The 25,572-nt window shown below is 54.2% G+C and overlaps 2 protein-coding genes across 4 annotated transcripts in view; both read left to right on the forward strand.

The window, feature by feature from the left end:
- Positions 1–3,933, forward strand: part of LOC134958580 (protein SSUH2 homolog) — a 77,405-nt gene extending 73,472 nt beyond the window's left edge. For both annotated transcript variants that reach the window (XR_010187069.1, XR_010187070.1), the window contains exon 17: positions 3,204–3,933. The gene's annotated coding sequence lies outside the window, so the exon portion shown is untranslated. The remainder of the gene's footprint in view (positions 1–3,203) is intronic.
- Positions 3,934–16,911: 12,978 nt separating this feature from the next.
- Positions 16,912–25,572, forward strand: part of LOC134958582 (protein SSUH2 homolog) — a 70,016-nt gene continuing 61,355 nt past the window's right edge. Inside the window, exon 1 of one of the 2 annotated variants that reach the window (XM_063941279.1) lies at positions 16,912–17,154. In XM_063941279.1, coding sequence (XP_063797349.1) covers positions 17,132–17,154 — 23 coding nt within the window. In that variant the 5' untranslated portion in view covers positions 16,912–17,131. Of the gene's footprint in view, positions 17,155–20,670; positions 20,714–25,572 lie in introns of those variants that run through there. The other variant, XM_063941280.1, reaches the window with a different exon arrangement.

Consider the following 25,572-nt stretch of genomic DNA (forward strand, 5'->3'; position numbering starts at 1 on the left):
TCCAAAGCATAACCAGCCTCGGGCTCATCGAGCTGGTCCTGGTTCTAAAAATGCGGGGAAAAAATTGACAGGGGATCCCCCGTATTTTTAAAACCAGCACCGGGCTCTGCGCCTGATGCTGGTGCCAAAAATACGGGGGACAAAACGAGTAGGGGTCCCCCGTATTTTTAACACCAGCATCGGGCTCCACTAGCTGGACAGATAATGCCACAGCCGGGGGTCACTTTTATGCCGTGCCCTGCGGCCGTGGCATTAAATATCCAACTAGTCACCCCTGGCCGGGGTACCCTGGGGGAGTGGGGACCCCTTCAATCAAGGGGTCCCCCCCCCCCAGCCACCCAAGGGCCAGGGGTGAAGCCCGAGGCTGTCCCCCCCCATCCAATGGGCTGCGGATGGGGGGGCTGATAGCCTTTGTGTAAAAAAAAAAGATATTGTTTTTTCCATTAGTACTACAAGTCCCAGCAAGCCTCCCCCGCAAGCTGGTACTTGGAGAACCACAAGTACCAGCATGCGGGAGAAAAACGGGCCCGCTGGTACCTGTAGTACTACTGGGAAAAAAATACCCAAATAAAAACAGGACACACACACCTTGATAGTAAAACTTTATTTCATACACCGACACACACATACTTACCTGTGTTGACACGCCGACTGCAACGATCTCCGACGATCCGAGGGTACCTGTCAAAAAATTATACTCACCTTCCAGCGTCCGTCCAGAGGTCCAGGTCCAGAGGTAAATCCACGTACTTTTTAAAATAAAAAAATGATCACCGTGCCATACCGGACTAGAAAGGAGTGTAATGTTTTCACATTACACTCCTTTCTCCCGAATGTCGGGACGTCACGTGACTCCCTGTCACTGACGTCCCTTCAGCCAATCAGGAAGCGCTACTGCCGTGGCGCTCAGCTGATTGGCTGGACGCCGTCTGTACACTGACAGCGCCTCGCACAGCTCCCTCCATTACTTTCAATGGTGGGAACTTAGCGGCTAGCGGTGGGGTCACCCGCCGGTCAGCCGCTGACCGGCGGGTGACCTCACCGCTAGCCGCTAAGTTCCCACCATTGAATATAATGGAGGGAGCTGTGCGAGGCGCTGTCACAGCGATCAGCCAATCAGGTGAGTGCAACGAAGTTGCGCTTCCTGATTGGCTTAGAGACCTGTCAGTGACAACTGTCACTGACAGATCTTAATCGTGGAAAGGTGTCCCATGTGTCAGCATGGGACACCTTTCAGTCCGTTATGGAGCGGGTAAATGCGTTTTATTATTTTGCCAAGTACGTGGATTTATCTCTGGAGCCTGGTTAAGGTGAGTATATTGAACTTTGCTTTTCAGGTACCCCGGGATTCTACATGGAGAAGAGGACCGATGTCGGCGTGTGAACACAGGTAAGTATGTGTGTGTCGGCAGTGTGTAATAAAGTTTTACTGTCGACGGTGTCTGTGTCCTGTTTTTATTTGGGTATTTTTTTTCCAGTAGTACTACAGGTACCAGCGGGCCCGTTTTTCTCCCGCATGCTGGTACTTGTGGTTCTCCAAGTACCAGCTTGCGGGGGAGGCTTGCTGGGACTTGTAGTACTAATGGAAAAAACAATATCTTTTTTTTGAACACAAAAAGGCTATCAGCCCTCCCATCCGCAGCCCATTGGATGGGGGGGGACAGCCTCGGGCTTCACCCCTGGCCCTTGGGTGGCTGGGGGGGGGGGACCCCTTGATTGAAGGGGTCCCCACTCCCCCAGGGTACCCCGGCCAGGGGTGACTAGTTGGATATTTAATGCCACGGCCGCAGGGCACGGCATAAAAGTGACCCCCGGCTGTGGCATTATCTGTCCAGCTAGTGGAGCCCGATGCTGGTGTTAAAAATACGGGGGACCCCTACTCGTTTTGTCCCCCGTATTTTTGGCACCAGCATCAGGCGCAGAGCCCGGTGCTGGTTTTAAAAATACGGGGGATCCCCTGTCAATTTTTCCCCCGCATTTTTAGAACCAGGACCAGCTCGATGAGCCCGAGGCTGGTTATGCTTTGGAGGGGGGACCCCACGCCATTTTTTTTCCTGATTTTACCGTTCCAGCAATTAAAAAAAAAAAATAAAAAAAAAATATTTTAAAAAATATATAAATAATATTTGTGCCTCCCCAAAAAAAAAAAAAAAAACCTAATCCCTTCTAATATAAATAGATCTACTATTCCAAAAAAAAAAAACACCAAAAAAACCATGTTTAAAATTTTTTTATTTGTTTTCACCCTCCAAAGTGTGGCGGATGGAAAATCGCGAATTTGCTGTCTAAAAGCACTGCAGGCGAATTTCCAAACTTGAATTGAATATGCTGGAGGCGAATTGCAGCATCTGTACCATTGCAGAAAAGGCGAATTCGGAAAAACGCGAATTGAGAAAAGGCGAATTTTGACGGGCCGTTTTTTTGCGAAAAATGACTGCACTGCATAGGCGAATTGATTTTTGGAGGCGAAAACGGCCCGGAATTCGCCTTTTTTGCCGATTCGCCCGCTATTGCATATACCCCATAGTCCAAATTAACACATTTGCAGGTTTTGAGAAAAAGACACAAATAAAATATTTTTAACTTTTTAAATGAAAAAAATGACTGCCTTTACAAATTAATGAGTTTGTTATAACCCACATTTACTGCCTTGTTTGTGTTTATCTAAAGGAAGGGCCATACACAATTTTTACATGCATTAATGTTAAATGGGGACATATCTTCGTGTTTCACATATCATTATGGCTTAGAGTCTCTGAACAAAACAAATTAAGTAAAATTGTGTTGTGTAAATTAGAAGGCACACACAGGCGTGCACAGAAACTGAATTGCGGGTTTCGCACAGGACTACCCCCCCCCCCTCCACGGCATTATAGTGTACTCACACCTCCCCTGTCCTGGATGTAGACTGCTTACCTGGTCCGCTCCTCTGGGTCGTCCAGGTGAGCAGTCTATATCCAGGACAGGGGAGGATAGAGAACACTATAATGTTGTGTAGGGGGGGAAGTTTGGTGCGGAACTCGCCAGTCAGTGTCTGCGCACGCCTGTGAAGGCACATATGTGTTTCTTAAGGCAATATTCCATGTTTTTTTGACAACACACAATCTGTAACATTTTCATGAGTATTATTAAGTATGCCATGTTTAGGACAAGCAAAGAAATATATTTGAAAATAATCAGTGGCTGTTGTGACCCCTATACAGAACCAACCATCATGGGCGAGGACGACCAGCAGGAACCTGACCAACAGGCTACCTTTACACTGCACCTGCAGCCCGTTGCTCCTACCCAGCCAACCCAGCAGCAGGATATGCCCCAAGCCTCCGTAAGCCCCCAATTGATCCCAACTCCACCACAGCAACAAATGTCCGCAGACCTTTGGTGCAGTTGGGCCACACAACAGGTCCAAAACACTGCCTACCTGAACACACACACACACACACACACACACACACACACACACACACACACACACACACACACACACACACCTTGCCAGTCTGCCGCATCATCTACCTCGCATTAGTAGGAACTCGGGCAGACTGATTGTTCAGGTAGGCAGAATAGCTACTTCAATGGAGCAAATCAGGGCGGACAACATGCAAATGCTGACAAATTTATCTTGAGTAATCGATGAGCAACAGCGGCAGCAACAAGCCCTAATACAAGTTATCCAGCACAACCAAGTAGTGACTGAAACTTTGTCCAGAATTGTTGCCAGCCACACTGCCACCAATAATCAGCTGAATGCCAGTATTCACAACCTTAGCCAAAGCATTACTGTGCTGGCAGCACAACAAGTCAGCTCCAGCTCCGGAACAACGACCCCTAGCCAGACCCCAGTTACCTCCCCTGTTCGACGGTCAAGCAGAACACGGGCCAGCGACCCAGGACAAACTTCTGCACCAAGCACACACACAAAAAAAAAATGATTAAGACAGGAAATTTATGCAACACAATAAATGTTTTGCTATTGTATTCCCAAAAAAAACCTGTGTCCGTGTCAATCATTTTAAAACACGCTATGTGTGTATGGTTTAATGGGGTAATGATTGTCAATGTTTTTTTAATTAAAAGAAAAATAAACACACACACCAGTATAAAGAACAAACACTAACGAACAAAACAAACATTCACCCCCTACAATACATGTAATAAAAGTGGTTAGGCAAGGTGATTTTAAACAAAATAATACTTACGGGTAAAATATCGCTGAATAACTTCTTGCCTTACCTGCCTCCCTACATCTGTACTCACACTGTCACCAGATGTTTCTAACTCCTCTGCTTGCTGACTGTTTTCTTCATCATCATGTGGCAGATGTTGTTGCAAACACAGATTATGGAGAAAACAGCAGCAGAACACAATCCTAGTCACCTTAGAGGGACTATACAACAAAAGCCCAGCAGATTTATCCAGACACCGAAACCTAGATTTCAGCACTCCAAAACATCTTTCTATCACGTTCCGCGTAGACTTATGTGCATGATTGTAACTGTGTTCAGCAGGAGAATCAGGTTGGGACAATGGAGTAAGTAGCCAAGAGTAGCAGCCATAACCACCATCACCTGAAAAACAGATATAGGCAACATTAGTACATGTGTATGATGAATAATTACCCTAAAAAATAAAGGAGTTTGAAGTTAACACACATACACACAACACACTTGGAACATACCCAGCAGCCAGCCATCAGGCATTTGTCCGTCCTCAAATTTATCGAAGAGAGATGACTGACTGAGGATGAAGGAGTCATGGCAGCCGCCAGGGTAACCTGCAACCACACTCATAATTTTTAGATTTGCATCACAAACCACCTGGACATTAGTGGATTTGTCCATATGTCGATTAGTATAAATATATTGACGGCCCCTAGGTGGTCTCAGCTCAACGTGTGTGCAATCTATGGCCCCCAGCACATTAGGCATGCCAGCAAGCTCATAGAAAGCTACCCTGACTGCATGCCACTGCGACTCCTGGGTAGGGAAGCAGATAGATGCATTTATATGGGGGTCCAAGACATCCAAAACCTGAGTGGACATTAATAACTATAAGGTGAGTGTCATGATCTGTATTCAATACAATACTGTGTTCTAAGACCTAACAGAAGCAACACTTAGACATAGACGTATATGTATATTTGAACTCACCTGATTCAAATATTTTGAAAAGGTGGGCTGGGAGATACCAATGACGTCGCCTGTCACAGCCTGGAAGCTCCCAGTAGCCATAAAGTGCAACACAGACAGGAGTTTGTGCAGGCCTGAGACAGAGCGAGAGCGTGCTGTCTCAGGGTCTAGTCCCAGTTTGACAAGGTCATACAGACGGAAAATGTTGTTTCGATTTAGCCTAAACATCTGTATGACCCTATCATCAGACAATGCGTTTAAGTTTAAACGTCCCCTAAAAAAACGAGGCTGGCGCAGCCTCCGCGGCACCTGTTCAACCTGCTGACCATGTTCACTTACCTGGCCCTGATTTATTGAAGAGTCATGGAGCACTCTCAGGTATCCCCCAGCAACCAAAAAATCTGAAACACACACAACAGCCGCCATTTCAGAGTGAGAGATATTCAAAATGTGCCTGGGAGCCTTTTATAGGGCCAAACATTCAGGTGTGACTAATGAATAATTGAATACACATGTAAACACGCTTCTCAAAAGCAGGTCTACTTTTTTTTTAGGACTTTTGTACGAATTGTATTTTTTCACGACCGCAAATGCATTATCACGGTAGACATTACAAATACGAATGGTTAGTAAATGACCGTGATTCATACCTAAACAGCCGCGTTTTGACCGATGGTGTATTCATTCGTAATTTTACACATGAACTTCCAAAAAAATACGAATGGCCTCATCACTGCCGTGTTTTTGGCTTAGTAAATTACCGAGATGACACTTTGAAGAAAAAACGGCATCTCGGTCAAAATCGGGACCTTAGTAAATATACCCCATTGTCTATTTACATATTGCACTCCTGCGCTTTCCTCCTTTTTATGCACCTTTTAGATATGTATGCGGCTACTACTACCTGAGTTAAAGAATATGAGAGAGAGAGAGAGAGAGAATATATATATATATACTAGGTGCTTCATCGCGCCCTACGGGCGCTCTTCACACCGTCGCAAGGGGCTACGCCCCCTTAACCCTTGCATGCCTTTCTGGGGTTTAATATTTGTATTATATGGAGTATTACCTGCATTCCTTTGTTAGTGGTTAAATATTGCACAATGAAAGGGCGTGCGATGGTGAAGGAGGCGCAGCCCCTTGTGACGGCGTGAACAGCACCTGCAGGGCACGATGTACAGAATGTAGCGGGTGCGGGGGGGACTGCGGATGGTGTCTGTAGATGCTGCGGGTGGAGGGGAGGCAGAAGTGGGGGTGGGGACCGGATGGAGAAGGTTCGGGAGGTGCTGCGCGTGGGGGAGGGGCAGAGGAGTGGGGGATGCAGATGGGGGAGGGGTCCGGAGGCACCGCAGGTGGGGGAGGGGCAGGGGTGCCACAGGTGGGAGAGGGGCAGGTGGGGATGTTGTGGATGGGTGAAGGGTTCCGGAGGTGCTGTGGGATGGGAAGGGACGGGTGTGCCGGGGGTTGGGTAGGGGACCGCAGGCACCATGGGTAGGGTAGGGGCAGGTACGGGTGTTGCGGCGGATGGGAAAGGAGGTCCGGAGGTGCTGCAGGTGGTGGAGGGGCAGGTGCAGGGGTGCCATTGGTGGGGGAGGGGTGGGTGAGGGGGGGACCGCTGATGGAGGAGGGTGTCTGCAGATGCTGCGGGTGGAGGGGGGCAGGTGTGGGGGGAGACGTATAAGGGGGGTGAATGGTGGAAGGGGCCTGGAGGTGCTGTGGGTGGTGAAGGGGTGGAGGAGTGGGAGCCACGGGTGGTGTAGGGGGTCTGGAGGCACAGCATGTGGGGGAGGGGTGGAGTGCCGCATGTGGTGGAGGGGAAGGTGCGGAGGTGTGGTGCATTGGGGAGAGGTCTGGAGGCGCTGCGGGTACTGTACATGCCATAAAAGGTAGTTGGAGGGTATGCAGTAACAGGGCCAGGACAGGGGTTACGGGGTCAGTACAGGGTTGACGGGGCCAGGACAGGGGTGACGGGGCCAGGACAGGGGTGACGGGGACAGGATAGGGGTGACAGGGCCAGGGTAGGGGCGGCAGGACCAGGACAGGGGTGACGGGGCCAGTATAGGGTTCACAGGGCAAGCACAGGGGTGACAGGGCCAGGATAGGGGTAACAGGGCCAGCATAAGGGTGACAGGGCCAGGATAAGGGTGAAAGGGCCAGAATAAGGGTGGCAGGGCAAGGCCAGGGACATGACAGAACACAGGGCACGGGAGAGATTGGTATTAGGGACAAAACAGTGGTGACAGACAGATGTGTCTTACCGGAGTCACTGCTGCTGGCTGCTGCTGTTCCATTCCAACCTGTTGGGATCTGCTGCTGCTGGAGACTTGGCATGGCTGACTCTCTCAGGCTGGAGTCCTGCTTTCTCTGCCAGTCCGCATCCCTCCCCCCCCTCCTCAGTCACACACCGCAGACCTCGCGCAGCTGCCGGGCACTGTGGTAAGGTGAGACTGGAAATGACTGGTTAGCCCCCAGGAGATGCTGCGGCTGGAGGGAGGAGGGGGTCATAGCATGCACGTGGCGCGGACCTCACGGCTTCAGGGCACTGTGGTAAGGGGAGACTGGGAGTGACTGGTTAGCTCCCAGGAGACGCTGCGGCTGGAGGGAGGAGTGGGTCAGAGCCTGCAAGCAGCTCGGATTTCTGCAGCGCTACCCGCCAGCTAAAGTGTGTGAATGAGCTGGGCGCACTCCACTGCGGGTGGCAGCGCTGCAGCTAGCGGTGGGGTTGCCGGGGCTGGAGATAACAGAGGCAGTATGGAACCTGCACAGCGGCAGGTGCCTCACTAAACTGCAGCTAAGAAGCGTGGAGTGTGTCAGAAAGTGACGCTCCTCCGCACCAGAGAGACCCTGCTGAGTATGCCGATGTGGGGGGTCAAGCACACAGTGAGCCGGTGCCCGTCTGTCTGTATGACATACCCCTCACACACCCCCATAACTCCCAAATGTCCCGATTTTCGCGGGACAGTCCCATTTTTTGGGGTCTGTCCCGCTGTCCCACCCGCGGGTCGCAGTGTCCTGCGGTGGGGGGGGGGGGGGGGCAGTTGGAAAGCTCCTGTACTCGCTGTTCTGCTTAGCAGAGCAGCGGTGAATAGTGGAGACAGAGGGAGAGGGGGCATCAGGGGGTACGGATTAATGGGGGGGTTCCAGCAGCAGAGCCGGATTAAGGGGGGGGGGGGGGGGGGCGGGGGATACGTACCGTTGGCCCCACAGTTTTAGAGGCCCCCCCGGCTGGAGTAGCTCTGTCCCAGCTCAGAAGCTCCCCCCCCCCCGTCCTGCCAGCAACAGTGGCAGCATTGTGCTACAGTCAGCACACGCTGCTGCATATTGGCAGGTCTGTGGTGTTGCAGGGAGGCAGCAGTCTCCCTGCTTTCTTCTCCCTGTGCGGGTGTGTAGGGGGGAGCGACCACCTCCTCTGGATTTAGCCCTAGCCTAGGGGCCAAAATCCCATAAAAAAATAAAAACAAAAATCGGAATTTGCATAAGGGGGCGTGGCCGCGCGGGCCGCGATTAGGCCACGCCCCAACCCCCAGCAGGCACAGCTATGAGATAGGGCTCCCCTGTCTCAAGTGCCCTGGGCCCCCCGGACTCATAATCAGCCCCTGGGGGCATGCCAGCAGCTCACAGAGCGCTGGGCATGCCCCCTCACTGACGAAAACGGGGACCCTCCCGTGAAGCCACGCCCCCTTTTCGCCGAGTGTTTCCCTCCTTCTGCCTGGAGAAAGCTCCTGCAGAAAGCTGGGAGGTATGCAGCCCTGTCTGTGACATGCCCAATGTCCATGCTATCTGCTTCTGCTCCTAGTCTCCTGTAGATTTGGCCAGATCTCTGTGACTCATTTGAATAACTCCGCCCACTGTTGTGACTCCGCCCAGCGTTAGCAAATGAATCACAAGGTCACAGAATAGGGCTATTATATAGGAGATGTATGTATGTGTATATATATATATATATATTACACATACCAGTCTGAACATAGCGTTTTTCTATACAGAATTTGTTACACATATTGCAGTGATTTTTTTTTGACATCGCCGCTTTTCATTTATTTCCTCAGTGACTTTTACTGACAATTGTCTCTTCCTTACTGACAGATGAGAATGTTTCTACACGTTTACTGTCATCAAATGTAATCACACAGCAGGGCTCCCAGGTGAATGCAGCCATTGCTCTGTGGAACGTAATCACACAGCAGGGCTCCTGGGCACATGCAGCCATTGCTCTGTGGAATGTAATCACACAGCAGGGCTCCCAGGTGAATGCAGCCATTTCTCTGTGGAACGTAATCACACAGCAGGGCTCCTGGGCACATGCAGCCATTGCTCTATGGAATGTAATCACACAGCAGGGCTCCTGGGCACATGCAGCCATTGCTCTGTGGAACGTAATCACACAGCAGGGCTCCTGGGCACATGCAGCCATTGCTCTGTGGAACGTAATCACACAGCAGGGCTCCTGGGCACATGCAGCCATTGCTCTGTGGAACGTAATCACACAGCAGGGCTCCTGGGCACATGCAGCCATTGCTCTGTGGAATGTAATCACACAGCAGGGCTTCCAGGTGAATGCAGCCATTGCTCTGTGGAATGTAATCACACAGCAGGGCTCCTGGGCACATGCAGCCATTGCTCTGTGGAATGTAATCACACAGCAGGGCTCCTGGGCACATGCAGCCATTGCTCTGTGGAACGTAATCACACAGCAGGGCTCCTGGGCACATGCAGCCATTGCTCTGTGGAACGTAATCACACAGCAGGGCTCCTGGGCACATGCAGCCATTGCTCTGTGGAACGTAATCACACAGCAGGGCTCCTGGGCACATGCAGCCATTGCTCTGTGGAACGTAATCACACAGCAGGGCTCCTGGGCACATGCAGCCATTGCTCTGTGGAACGTAATCACACAGCAGGGCTCCTGGGCACATGCAGCCATTGCTCTGTGAAACGTAATCACACAGCAGGGCTCCTGGGCACATGCAGCCATTGCTCTGTGGAATGTAATCACACAGCAGGGCTCCTGGGCACATGCAGCCGTTGCTCTATGGAACGTAATCACACAGCAGGGCTCCTGGGCACATGCAGCCGTTGCTCTATGGAACGTAATCACACAGCAGGGCTCCTGAGCACATGCAGCCGTTGCTCTATGGAACGTAATCACACAGCCGGGCTCCTGGGCACATGCAGCCGTTGCTCTGTGGAACGTAATCACACAGCAGGGCTCCTAGGCACATGCAGCCATTGCTCTGTGGAACGTAATCACACAGCAGGGCTCCTGAGCACATGCAGCCATTGCTCTGTGGAATGTAATCACACAGCAGGGCTCCCAGGTGAATGCAGCCATTGCTCTGTGGAATGTAATCACACAGCAGGGCTCCTGGGCACATGCAGCCATTGCTCTGTGGAACGTAATCACACAGCAGGGCTCCTGGGCACATGCAGCCATTGCTCTGTGGAACGTAATCACACAGCAGGGCTCCTGGGCACATGCAGCCATTGCTCTGTGGAATGTAATCACACAGCAGGGCTCCTGGGCACATGCAGCCGTTTCTCTATGGAACGTAATCACACAGCAGGGCTCCTGGGCACATGCAGCCGTTGCTCTGTGGAACGTAATCACACAGCAGGGCTCCTGAGCACATGCAGCCATTGCTCTGTGGAATGTAATCACACAGCAGGGCTCCCAGGTGAATGCAGCCATTGCTCTGTGGAACGTAATCACACAGCAGGGCTCCTGGGCACATGCAGCCATTGCTCTGTGGAACGTAATCACACAGCAGGGCTCCTGGGCACATGCAGCCATTGCTCCGTGGAATGTAATCACACAGCAGGGCTCCTGGGCACATGCAGCCATTGCTCTGTGGAATGTAATCACACAGCAGGGCTCCTGGGCACATGCAGCCATTACTCTGTGGAATGTAATCACACAGCAGGGCTCCTGGGCACATGCAGCTGTAGCTCTGTGGAACGTAATCACACAGCAGGGCTCCTGGGCACATGCAGCCATTGCTCTGTGGAACGTAATCACACAGCAGGGCTCCTGGGCACATGCAGCCATTGCTCTGTGGAATGTAATCACACAGCAGGGCTCCCAGGTGAATGCAGCCATTGCTCTGTGGAACGTAATCACACAGCAGGGCTCCTGGGCACATGCAGCCATTGCTCTGTGGAAGGTAATCACACAGCAGGGCTCCTGGGCACATGCAGCCATTGCTCTGTGGAACGTAATCACACAGCAGGGCTCCTGGGCACATGCAGCCATTGCTCTGTGGAAAGTAATCACACAGCAGGGCTCCTGGGCACATGCAGCCATTGCTCTGTGGAACGTAATCACACAGCAGGGCTCCTGGGCACATGCAGCCATTGCTCTGTGGAATGTAATCACACAGCAGGGCTCCTGGGCACATGCAGCCATTGCTCTGTGGAATGTAATCACACAGCAGGGCTCCTGGGCACATGCAGCTGTAGCTCTGTGGAACGTAATCACACAGCAGGGCTCCTGGGCACATGCAGGCGTTGCTCTGTGGAACGTAATCACACAGCAGGGCTCCTGGGCACATGCAGCCGTAGCTCTGTGGAACGTAATCACACAGCAGGGCTCCTGGGCACATGCAGCCATTGCTCTGTGGAACGTAATCACACAGCAGGGCTCCTGGGCACATGCAGCCATTGCTCTGTGGAACGTAATCACACAGCAGGGCTCCTGGGCACATGCAGCCATTGCTCTGTGGAACGTAATCACACAGCAGGGCTCCTGGGCACATGCAGCCATTGCTCTGTGGAACGCAATCACACAGCAGGGCTCCTGGGCACATGCAGCCATTGCTCTGTGGAACGTAATCACACAGCAGGGCTCCTGGGCACATGCAGCCATTGCTCTGTGGAACGCAATCACACAGCAGGGCTCCTGGGCACATGCAGCCATTGCTCTGTGGAATGTAATCACACAGCAGGGCTCCTGGGCACATGCAGCCATTGCTCTGTGGAATGTAATCACACAGCAGGGCTCCCAGGTGAATGCAGCCATTGCTCTGTGGAACGTAATCACACAGCAGGGCTCCTGGGCACATGCAGCCATTGCTCTGTGGAACGTAATCACACAGCAGGGCTCCTGGGCACATGCAGCCATTGCTCTGTGGAACGTAATCACACAGCAGGGCTCCTGGGCACATGCAGCCATTGCTCTGTGGAATGTAATCACACAGCAGGGCTCCTGGGCACATGCAGCCATTGCTCTGTGGAACGTAATCACACAGCAGGGCTCCTGGGCACATGCAGCCATTGCTCTGTGGAACGTAATCACACAGCAGGGCTCCTGGGCACATGCAGCCATTGCTCTGTGGAATGTAATCACACAGCAGGGCTCCTGGGCACATGCAGCCATTGCTCTGTGGAACGTAATCACACAGCAGGGCTCCTGGGCACATGCAGCCATTGCTCTGTGGAATGTAATCACACAGCAGGGCTCCTGGGCACATGCAGCCATTGCTCTGTGGAACGTAATCACACAGCAGGGCTCCTGGGCACATGCAGCCATTGCTCTGTGGAAAGTAATCACACAGCAGGGCTCCTGGGCACATGCAGCCATTGCTCTGTGGAACGTAATCACACAGCAGGGCTCCTGGGCACATGCAGCCATTGCTCTGTGGAATGTAATCACACAGCAGGGCTCCTGGGCACATGCAGCCATTGCTCTGTGGAATGTAATCACACAGCAGGGCTCCTGGGCACATGCAGCTGTAGCTCTGTGGAACGTAATCACACAGCAGGGCTCCTGGGCACATGCAGGCGTTGCTCTGTGGAACGTAATCACACAGCAGGGCTCCTGGGCACATGCAGCCGTAGCTCTGTGGAACGTAATCACACAGCAGGGCTCCTGGGCACATGCAGCCGTAGCTCTGTGGAACGTAATCACACAGCAGGGCTCCTGGGCACATGCAGCCATTGCTCTGTGGAACGTAATCACACAGCAGGGCTCCTGGGCACATGCAGCCATTGCTCTGTGGAACGTAATCACACAGCAGGGCTCCTGGGCACATGCAGCCATTGCTCTGTGTAACGTAATCACACAGCAGGGCTCCTGGGCACATGCAGCCGTTGCTCTGTGGAACGTAATCACACAGCAGGGCTCCTGGGCACATGCAGCCGTTGCTCTGTGGAACGTAATCACACAGCAGGGCTCCTAGGCACATACAGCCGTTGCTCTGTGGAACGTAATCACACAGCAGGGCTCCTGGGCACATGCAGCCGTTGCTCTGTGGAACGTAATCACACAGCAGGGCTCCTAGGCACATACAGCCGTTGCTCTGTGGAACGTAATCACACAGCAGGGCTCCCGGGCATATGCAGCCATTGCTCTGTGGAACGTAATCACACAGCAGGGCTCCTGGGCACATGCAGCCATTGCTCTGTGGAACGTAATCACACAGCAGGGCTCCTGGGCACATGCAGCCATTGCTCTGTGGAACGTAATCACACAGCAGGGCTCCTGGGCACATGCAGCCATTGCTCTGTGGAACGCAATCACACAGCAGGGCTCCTGGGCACATGCAGCCATTGCTCTGTGGAACGCAATCACACAGCAGGGCTCCTGGGCACATGCAGCCATTGCTCTGTGGAACGTAATCACACAGCAGGGCTCCCGGGCATATGCAGCCATTGCTCTGTGGAACGTAATCACACAGCAGGGCTCCTGGGCACATGCAGCCATTGCTCTGTGGAATGTAATCACACAGCAGGGCTCCTGGGCACATGCAGCCATTGCTCTGTGGAACGTAATCACACAGCAGGGCTCCTGGGCACATGCAGCCATTGCTCTGTGGAACGTAATCACACAGCAGGGCTCCTGGGCACATGCAGCCATTGCTCTGTGGAACCTAATCACACAGCAGGGCTCCTGGGCACATGCAGCCATTGCTCTGTGGAAAGTAATCACACAGCAGGGCTCCTGGGCACATGCAGCCATTGCTCTGTGGAACGTAATCACACAGCAGGGCTCCTGGGCACATGCAGCCATTGCTCTGTGGAACCTAATCACACAGCAGGGCTCCTGGGCACATGCAGCCATTGCTCTGTGGAAAGTAATCACACAGCAGGGCTCCTGGGCACATGCAGCCATTGCTCTGTGGAACGTAATCACACAGCAGGGCTCCTGGGCACATGCAGCCATTGCTCTGTGGAATGTAATCACACAGCAGGGCTCCTGGGCACATGCAGCCATTGCTCTGTGGAATGTAATCACACAGCAGGGCTCCTGGGCACATGCAGCTGTAGCTCTGTGGAACGTAATCACACAGCAGGGCTCCTGGGCACATGCAGGCGTTGCTCTGTGGAACGTAATCACACAGCAGGGCTCCTGGGCACATGCAGCCGTAGCTCTGTGGAACGTAATCACACAGCAGGGCTCCTGGGCACATGCAGCCATTGCTCTGTGGAACGTAATCACACAGCAGGGCTCCTGGGCACATGCAGCCATTGCTCTGTGGAACGTAATCACACAGCAGGGCTCCTGGGCACATGCAGCCATTGCTCTGTGGAACGTAATCACACAGCAGGGCTCCTGGGCACATGCAGCCATTGCTCTGTGGAACGTAATCACACAGCAGGGCTCCCGGGCATATGCAGCCATTGCTCTGTGGAACGTAATCACACAGCAGGGCTCCTGGGCACATGCAGCCATTGCTCTGTGGAATGTAATCACACAGCAGGGCTCCTGGGCACATGCAGCTGTAGCTCTGTGGAACGTAATCACACAGCAGGGCTCCTGGGCACATGCAGCCATTGCTCTGTGGAACGTAATCACACAGCAGGGCTCCTGGGCACATGCAGCCGTAGCTCTGTGGAACGTAATCACACAGCAGGGCTCCTGGGCACATGCAGCCATTGCTCTGTGGAACGTAATCACACAGCAGGGCTCCTGGGCACATGCAGCCATTGCTCTGTGGAACGTAATCACACAGCAGGGCTCCTGGGCACATGCAGCCATTGCTCTGTGTAACGTAATCACACAGCAGGGCTCCTGGGCACATGCAGCCGTTGCTCTGTGGAACGTAATCACACAGCAGGGCTCCTGGGCACATGCAGCCGTTGCTCTGTGGAACGTAATCACACAGCAGGGCTCCTAGGCACATACAGCCGTTGCTCTGTGGAACGTAATCACACAGCAGGGCTCCTGGGCACATGCAGCCGTTGCTCTGTGGAACGTAATCACACAGCAGGGCTCCTAGGCACATACAGCCGTTGCTCTGTGGAACGTAATCACACAGCAGGGCTCCCGGGCATATGCAGCCATTGCTCTGTGGAACGTAATCACACAGCAGGGCTCCTGGGCACATGCAGCCATTGCTCTGTGGAACGTAATCACACAGCAGGGCTCCTGGGCACATGCAGCCATTGCTCTGTGGAACGTAATCACACAGCAGGGCTCCTGGGCACATGCAGCCATTGCTCTGTGGAACGCAATCACACAGCAGGGCTCCTGGGCACATGCAGCCATTGCTCTGTGGAACGCAATCACACAGCAGGGCTCCTGGGCACATGCAGCCATTGCTCTGTGGAACGTAATCACACAGCAGGGCTCCCGGGCATATGCAGCCATTGCTCTGTGGAACGTAATCACACAGCAGGGCTCCTGGGCACATGCAGCCATTGCTCTGTGGAATGTAATCACACAGCAGGGCTCCTGGGCACATGCAGCCATTGCTCTGTGGAACGTAATCACACAGCAGGGCTCCTGGGCACATGCAGCCATTGCTCTGTGGAACGTAATCACACAGCAGGGCTCCTGGGCACATGCAGCCATTGCTCTGTGGAACCTAATCACACAGCAGGGCTCCTGGGCACATGCAGCCATTGCTCTGTGGAAAGTAATCACACAGCAGGGCTCCTGGGCACATGCAGCCATTGCTCTGTGGAACGTAATCACACAGCAGGGCTCCTGGGCACATGCAGCCATTGCTCCGTGGAACCTAATCACACAGCAGGGCTCCTGGGCACATGCAGCCATTGCTCTGTGGAAAGTAATCACACAGCAGGGCTCCTGGGCACATGCAGCCATTGCTCTGTGGAACGTAATCACACAGCAGGGCTCCTGGGCACATGCAGCCATTGCTCTGTGGAATGTAATCACACAGCAGGGCTCCTGGGCACATGCAGCCATTGCTCTGTGGAATGTAATCACACAGCAGGGCTCCTGGGCACATGCAGCTGTAGCTCTGTGGAACGTAATCACACAGCAGGGCTCCTGGGCACATGCAGGCGTTGCTCTGTGGAACGTAATCACACAGCAGGGCTCCTGGGCACATGCAGCCGTAGCTCTGTGGAACGTAATCACACAGCAGGGCTCCTGGGCACATGCAGCCATTGCTCTGTGGAACGTAATCACACAGCAGGGCTCCTGGGCACATGCAGCCATTGCTCTGTGGAACGTAATCACACAGCAGGGCTCCTGGGCACATGCAGCCATTGCTCTGTGGAACGTAATCACACAGCAGGGCTCCTGGGCACATGCAGCCATTGCTCTGTGGAATGTAATCACACAGCAGGGCTCCTGGGCACATGCAGCTGTAGCTCTGTGGAACGTAATCACACAGCAGGGCTCCTGGGCACATGCAGCCATTGCTCTGTGGAACGTAATCACACAGCAGGGCTCCTGGGCACATGCAGCCATTGCTCTGTGGAACGTAATCACACAGCAGGGCTCCTGGGCACATGCAGCCATTGCTCTGTGGAACGTAATCACACAGCAGGGCTCCTGGGCACATGCAGCTGTAGCTCTGTGGAACGTAATCACACAGCAGGGCTCCTGGGCACATGCAGCCGTTGCTCTGTGGAACGTAACACTCCTGCTATTTTGTCACATTGCTCAGCAGAAATGAAAGTGAAAGAGAAGTAGCCTGAAGAAGGAAGAACGCAGCAGAGAGGGACCTGTCTGTAATTAGCAGCAGGAACAGGAACTGGAAGCAATTGGTGTGAAGCAATCCTCTATAGGGACCGGTCTGCTGCAGTCAGTGACCATGGAAGAGCACAGCAGGCTCAGGTAGGTGCAGCATGCTGGTTACTGTAGTGCACATACACTGTGACTGGGAAGTGAGTCACTGCAGGGCTATGGCTGAGGGGTCAGCACACACACATAGGATAACCTGCAGGGCTGATGCCTAAACAGCACCATTATCTATGTAGGCTCATATTAAGGAAGAGATAGGGAACCTGTTTGTCTACAATTGTAGGAACCACAAGTCCCAGCATTCCCAGCCACAGGTTGAAAGAACAGATTATGGGATTATCCTGTCCTAAGAGCTCACATACCTCCCAACATGACCCTCTCCAGGAGCATACTCTCCAACTGTATGGTCTGTACCTGCCAAAAAGGGCTTTGTACTGATTTTTGACTCTCCAAATTAACTTTGAAAGTATAGAAAACGCCCCCTTTCCTAATTTGTACCGGTTTTCATGTGTAAAATGTTGGAGGGAATGCAGGAGGGACACAATGCTCTGTTCCTGTATTTCCTCCTTCATTTACAATTGCCCTTATGTGTGCGGAACAGGATAAATGATAAGAAAGGTAATCACACAGGTGAGGGCAATCATACAATTAGATGGATGTCCAGGAGCAGAGCATTGTGTCCCTCCTGGAGAGGGTCATGTTGGGAGGTATGCACAATGTAATATAGAAGTCTCCTTGTAGACTGTATTGTGTAGCACACTATAGGTAACTCTACTTGCAAAAAAAACAAACGAATAGAAAGGAGAAAGTTTTGTTTGTTGCTGCCTGTACTTCCTTGGCCGTCTCGCAGTGCTGTCATTTCTCCACAAGGGGCGCTGTGGTACTGGTCATGTTACATGGAGACACGTGACAAACATTGAGTAGTTTTAAAGAGACGCATTCTGCAATCTGGGAGATTTGCAGAGATCATGGGGCTCCCCAGGCAGGGGGCATCTAAGCTCAACAAACCTGACATGGACATAGCCCTGTCATCCCTGCTTGCCAACCCTCATGCCACTGTCTAAATAAGTTTTTAAAGTTTTTGTTGTTTTTTTTCTGCAGTGTCAGCGAGTAGTAAGCAGGAATCTGCCCCCAGCTGTGCCTGTGTATCAGTAACTTGTGCCCAGTGTCATTTTCCCTGCACTGTCTGACCGGGATGCAGTTAAAATGCTGGCTGTCAGGATCCCGGGGGTTCAGGAGACCAACGGCGGAACCCTGACAGCCGCTGGAATACCGACGGATGGCATCCAGACATCCGCATCCACGCCACTGACCGAGTGTGAATATAACCTGTGGCGAGTGATGCCGGGATTCCGAGCAATGGGATGCCACTGTCGGTATACTGACAGCCGGTAAAACATACAGAATCCGTCTTCCCTCCTCCTGTCGGTATCCGTTCAGATGGTCGACCATGTTATGGTCGACAGTCATTAGGTCGACCACTATTGGTCGACATTGACATGGTCGACATGGACACATGGTCGACACATGAAAATGGTCGACACCTGAAAAGGTCGACATGAGTTTTTTAACTTTTTTTTCTTTTGGGGAACTTTTCCATACTTTACGATCCACGTGGACTACGACTGGAACGGTAATCTGTGCCGAGCGAAGCGGTAGCGGAGCGAAGGCACCATGCCCGAAGCATGGCGAGCGAAGCGGTGCACTAATTGGGGTTCCCAGTCACATTACGCAAAAAACGACACAAAAAAAAAGGGTGAAAAAACTCATGTCGACCTTTTCATGTGTCGAACTTTCATGTGTCGATCATTTTCATGTGTCGACCATGTGTCCATGTCAATGTCGACCAATAGTGGTCGACCTAATGACTGTCGACCATTCATACCGGAACCCCTCCTGTCACACACAGCGTCACTGTTCTCTGTCAGTCGCTGACAAGCTTTTATAATGCTCTACAGTACAGTCCACACAGCATACTTACCTACTTTGCTGCCCCCTCCTCTGGGAGGAGGCAGCGTTGTAGGTGCATGGGGGCGTGGCCGGCAGCAGGATGGACGGTCTGGGGGCGTGGTTGTCAGGAAAGTGGACGGTCCGGGGGCGTGGCATCAGGGTCGCGTCATCGTGACTCCGCCCCCCCCCGCGCCGAGAAAAGAAGCGCTGTATAGCGGGGGGCGGAGCTACGATGACGCCCACTTGTTCTCTGCTGCGGACGGCCGAGGAGGGTCGTGGAGGGGCTGCAGGGAAAGCGGGAGGCTTGCCCACCTTTCCGGGGGGCCAGGAGGGTCACCCAATTTTCGGGAGCCTCTCGGCCATTCCGGGAGGGTAGGCAAGTATGCCACACAGCCAAAGTTCATTATACCTCCCAACGTGACCCTTTCCAGGAGGTACACAATGCTCTGCTCCTGGACTTCTCTCTTAATGTATGATTGCCATCACGTGTTTAACTAGTTCATTAATAAGAAAGGTGTTTCAACACAGGTTAATCATAAATTAAGAGGGAAGTCCAGGAACAGAGCATTTTGTCCCTCCTGGAATGGGTCACATTGAAAAGTATGATTATAGTAAAAGGGAAACTCCCAATCCAGGTTTCTTGGAGCTGTATGATACCCCTTTCATACCAAAAATGCAGGGACTTACCTGGGAATACGGTCCCGGGATCATGCAGGGACATTCCCGGGTTGGGCCCGTTTACACCAGCATTTGGAGCCGGGACGTCCCGGGTCGGCACCTTTCATACTGAACCCGGGATGGCCCTGCATTTTTTGAGAATGTCATTAGAAACGGCCCTTGTGGTCATGGATGCAGTTAAACTGTTTTTTGAGCCCTTTCAGTTTATTCAGCACTAGTTGTTGGCTACGGATGATGCCCCGCGAGGCCAGGGTCTTCGCTATGTTGTGGTATATCTGGGCATCCTTTACAGTTCCTGTGATCTGGCGTCGGATTTCCTCTTCCCCTTTAATGCTTAAAAGCTCCCTCACCTCCTCATTTGTCCAAGACATTGCAGGGCTGCAGGGGTTAAAAAAAGCGCTGCGGAGGTTTGTTGTGCCACAGAGCTTACAAGTACCTGCCTCCACGCTGTGTGATGCCTCTGCGCGTCTCTGAAACACCACAACACCAGGAAGCTGCCCTGCATAGCCAATCAGCATCAGCAGAGGCAACCCGGGAAGGCGGGACCTGTCCCTGCACCGTTCACACTGGCCTGGATCCCAGGAAGATCCCGGGAACAACCCTGGTACATAGCAGGGTTGAAATGCCCGGGACCCTTTCACACCAGCGCTACACCCGGGTTGTTGCTGGGGTCAACGCGGGAAAATAGGCTGGTGTGAAAAGGATATGAGATACATTGGCAGACCCCCCCCCCCCCAACATGACCCCTTTCATCAGGTATAAAACGCTCTGCTCCTGGACTTCCTTCTTAATTTATGATTGTACTCACCTGTGTTGAACACCTTTCTTATCCATTAGGTACAGTCAGGGGTGTAGCGAGGGTGGCTCCGGTGGAGCTCGAGCTCCAGGCGCTGGAAAAGTTAGAGGGCGTGCCGCCGCCTGATCACCACCCCTCCCTCTACCTGCTATAACACGTACCGCTGTACATACAGCTGCAGAGCAGGAGGAGGAGAAGCAGTGGGGCGCACACTGACTCGGAGACTAGGTAGGGAACAGGGCAGGCCAGAGGTGACTGCAGGAGACACTGACAGGAGACACCTGAGCTCTGCTGCCCTCTTTATATGACTCACTGTCTGCAGATGTGCAGCAGGGTTACTTCTGTCCTGCTACACCACTCTCTGCCCCTGCTGCTGCAGCACCTCTTTCTCTCCCCCTGCTGCTGCAGCAGCACCTCTCTCTGCCCCTGCTGCTGCAGCACCTTTTTCTGCCCTGGCTGCTGCAGCACCTCTCTCTGTCCCTGCTGCTGCCACACCACTCTCTGCCCCTGCTGCTGCAGCACCTTTCTCTCCCCCGACTGCTGTAGCACCTCTCTCTGTCCCTGCTGCTGCCACACCACTCTCTGCCCCTGCTGCTGCAGCACCTTTCTCTCCCCCGACTGCTGTAGCACCTCTCTCTGTCCCTGCTGCTGCCACACCTCTCTCTGTCCCTGCTGCTGCCACACCACTCTCTGCCCCTGCTGCTGCAGCACCTCTTTCTCTCCCCCTGCTGCTGCAGCACCTTTTTCTGCCCTGGCTGCTGCAGCACCTCTCTCTGTCCCTGCTGCTGCCACACCTCTCTCTGTCCCTGCTGCTGCCACACCTCTCTCTGTCCCTGCTGCTGCTGCCATACCTCTCTCTGTCCCTGCTGCTGCCACACCACTCCCTGTCCCTGCTGCTGCTGCTGCCACACCTCTCTCTGTCCCTGCTGCTGCTGCCACACCACTCCCTGTCCCTGCTGCTGCTGCCACACCTCTCTCTGTCCCTGTTGCTGCTGCCACACCACTCCCTGTCCCTGCTGCTGCTGCCACACCTCTCTCTGTCCCTGCTGCTGCCACACCTCTCTCTGTCCCTGCTGCTGCCACACCTCTCTCTGTCCCTGCTGCTGCCACACCTCTCTCTGTCCCTGCTGCTGCTGCCACACCTCTCTCTGTCCCTGCTGCTGCCACACCTCTCTCTGTCCCTGCTGCTGCCACACCTCTCTCTGTCCCTGCTGCTGCCACACCTCTCTCTGTCCCTGCTGCTGCTGCCACACCTCTCTCTGTCCCTGCTGCTGCTGCTGCCACACCTCTCTCTGTCCCTGCTGCTGCTGCTGCCACACCTCTCTCTGTCCCTGCTGCTGCTGCCACACCTCTCTCTGTCCCTGCTGCTGCTGCCACACCTCTCTCTGTCCCTGTTGCTGCTGCCACACCTCTCTCTGTCCCTGCTGCTGCCACACCTCTCTCTGTCCCTGCTGCTGCCACACCTCTCTCTGTCCCTGCTGCTGCTGCTGCCACACCTCTCTCTGTCCCTGCTGCTGCCACACCTCTCTCTGTCCCTGCTGCTGCTGCCACACCTCTCTCTGTCCCTGCTGCTGCCACACCTCTCTCTGTCCCTGCTGCTGCTGCCATACCTCTCTCTGTCCCTGCTGCTGCTGCCACACCTCTCTCTGTCCCTGCTGCTGCTGCCACACCTCTCTCTGTCCCTGCTGCTGCTGCCACACCTCTCTCTGTCCCTGCTGCTGCCACACCTCTCTCTGTCCCTGCTGCTGCCACACCTCTCTCTGTCCCTGCTGCTGCTGCCACACCTCTCTCTGTCCCTGCTGCTGCCACACCTCTCTCTGTCCCTGCTGCTGCCACACCTCTCTCTGTCCCTGCTGCTGCCACACCTCTCTCTGTCCCTGCTGCTGCCACACCTCTCTCTGTCCCTGCTGCTGCCACACCTCTCTCTGTCCCTGCTGCTGCCACACCTCTCTCTGTCCCTGCTGCTGCCACACCTCTCTCTGTCCCTGCTGCTGCTGCCACACCTCTCTCTATCCCTGCTGCCACACCACTCCCTGTCCCTGCTGCTGCTGCCACACCTCTCTCTGTCCCTGCTGCTGCTGCCATACCTCTCTCTGTCCCTGCTGCTGCCACACCACTCCCTGTCCCTGCTGCTGCTGCTGCCACACCTCTCTCTGTCCCTGCTGCTGCTGCCATACCTCTCTCTGTCCCTGCTGCTGCCACACCTCTCTCTGTCCCTGCTGCTGCCACACCTCTCTCTGTCCCTGCTGCTGCCACACCTCTCTCTGTCCCTGCTGCTGCCACACCTCTCTCTGTCCCTGCTGCTGCCACACCTCTCTCTGTCCCTGCTGCTGCCACACCTCTCTCTGTCCCTGCTGCTGCCACACCTCTCTCTGTCCCTGCTGCTGCTGCCACACCTCTCTCTATCCCTGCTGCCACACCACTCCCTGTCCCTGCTGCTGCTGCCACACTTCTCTCTGTCCCTGCTGCTGCTGCCATACCTCTCTCTGTCCCTGCTGCTGCTGCTGCCACACCTCTCTCTGTCCCTGCTGCTGCCACACCTCTCTCTGTCCCTGCTGCTGCCACACCTCTCTCTGTCCCTGCTGCTGCTGCTGCCACACCTCTCTCTGTCCCTGCTGCTGCCACACCTCTCTCTGTCCCTGCTGCTGCCACACCTCTCTCTGTCCCTGCTGCTGCTGCCACACCTCTCTCTGTCCCTGCTGCTGCTGCCACACCTCTCTCTGTCCCTGCTGCTGCCACACCTCTCTCTGTCCCTGCTGCTGCCACACCTCTCTCTGTCCCTGCTGCTGCTGCCACACCTCTCTCTGTCCCTGCTGCTGCCACACCTCTCTCTGTCCCTGTTGCTGCTGCCACACCTCTCTCTGTCCCTGCTGCTGCCACACCTCTCTCTGTCCCTGCTGCTGCTGCCACACTTCTCTCTGTCCCTGCTGCTGCTGCCATACCTCTCTCTGTCCCTGCTGCTGCCACACCTCTCTCTGTCCCTGCTGCTGCTGCCACACCTCTCTCTGTCCCTGCTGCTGCTGCCACACCTCTCTCTGTCCCTGCTGCTGCTGCCATACCTCTCTCTGTCCCTGCTGCTGCCACACCTCTCTCTATCCCTGCTGCTGCCACACCTCTCTCTGTCCCTGTTGCTGCTGCTGCCACACCTCTCTCTGTCCCTGCTGCTGCTGCCACACCTCTCTCTGTCCCTGCTGCTGCCACACCTCTCTCTGTCCCTGCTGCTGCTGCTGCCACACCTCTCTCTGTCCCTGCTGCTGCTGCCACACCTCTCTCTGTCCCTGCTGCTGCTGCCACACCTCTCTCTGTCCCTGCTGCTGCCACACCTCTCTCTGTCCCTGCTGCTGCCACACCTCTCTCTGTCCCTGCTGCTGCTGCTGCCACACCTCTCTCTGTCCCTGCTGCTGCCACACCTCTCTCTGTCCCTGCTGCTGCTGCCACACCTCTCTCTGTCCCTGCTGCTGCTGCCACACCTCTCTCTGTCCCTGCTGCTGCCACACCACTCTCTCCCCCTGCTGCTGCAGCACCTCTTTCTCTCCCCCTGCTGCTGCTGCCACACCTCTCTCTGTCCCTGCTGCTGCCACACCTCTCTCTGTCCCTGCTGCTGCTGCCACACCTCTCTCTGTCCCTGCTGCTGCCACACCTCTCTCTGTCCCTGCTGCTGCTGCCACACCTCTCTCTGTCCCTGCTGCTGCTGCCACACCTCTCTCTGTCCCTGCTGCTGCCACACCACTCTCTCCCCCTGCTGCTGCAGCACCTCTTTCTCTCCCCCTGCTGCTGCAGCACCTTTTTCTGCCCTGGCTGCTGCAGCACCTCTCTCTGTCCCTGCTGCTGCTGCCACACCTCTCTCTGTCCCTGATGCTGTAGCACCTTTCTTTGCCCCGGCTGCTGTAGCACCTCTCTCTGCCCCGGCTGTTGCAGCACCCCTCTCTGCCCTGGCTGCTACAGCACCTCTCTCTGGGCGGGATGTACTAAGCGGAAAATGCGGTAAACCCCCTGTTTACCACATTTTCCTGATGTACCATCCCCCGACCGGCAGGTGAGCGCCGCGGCGGGGTTCGCCAGCTTTAGCTGGCGATAGTCCATAGAAGCCTATGGGCTTCTCTCCGCGGCGCTGTGTGAGGGATCCGATCGGATCCCTCCCAGCATGCCTTGCGGCCACCCCCATCACCCTGCGCATGCGCACACTGACTCCTGGGGCCGAATCCCGGAAGTCAGGCTGCCGCTGTGCATCGCGGAGGACAGCTCTTATCGGAAGAGCTGTCCTCCGCAATGCTGATCGCATATGTTAGTACATATGCGATCAGCATCGTGGCGATGGGCGGCGATGTACATTAGTACATCCCGCCCTCTACATTGATGCTGCTGCACCTCTCTGCCCCAGCTGCAGCACCTCTCTCTGCATTAGAAGCTGCAGAGTAACATGTATAAGCGGCTCTACTGTGGTGTAACATGTATAAATGGCTCTACTGTGGTGTAATGTTTATAAGCAGCTCTACTGTGGTGTAACGTGTATAAGGGGCTCTACTGTTGTGTAATATGTATAAATGGTTCTACTGTGGTGTAACGTGTATAAGGGGCTCTACTGTGGTGTAATATGTATAAATGGTTCTACTGTGGTGTAATGTGTATAAGGGGCTCTACTGTGGTGTAACGTGTATAAGGGGCTCTACTGTGGTGTAATATGTATAAATGGTTCTACTGTGGTGTAACGTGTATAAGGGGCTCTACTGTGGTGTAATATGTATAATTGGTTCTACTGTGGTGTAATGTGTACAAGGGGCTCTACTGTGGTGTAACGTGTATAAATGGTTGTAATGTGGTATAGCGTGTATCAGGGCCGTAACTACGTGTGTGCCAAGTGGGCTTGGCACACAGCACAGTTGCCCTGAGGGCGCACGGCCAGCGGCATGTAATGAGTCAAATTGACTCATCACATGCCGCCTCTGCTGTGTGCGCCGTGCGCCGCGCTGTGGAGGGAGAAGAGGACCAGCGCCGGGCAGCGGAGAAGGAGGAGGAGGGAGGGGGAGCAGGGAGCCGCAGCAGCGCTATGTCATTGGTAGTAAGCGCCGCTGCAGCATCCCCCTCTC

Source organism: Pseudophryne corroboree, chromosome 9 (assembly GCF_028390025.1).
Source record: "Pseudophryne corroboree isolate aPseCor3 chromosome 9, aPseCor3.hap2, whole genome shotgun sequence".
In the NCBI taxonomy this organism is placed as follows: Eukaryota; Metazoa; Chordata; class Amphibia; order Anura; family Myobatrachidae; genus Pseudophryne; species Pseudophryne corroboree.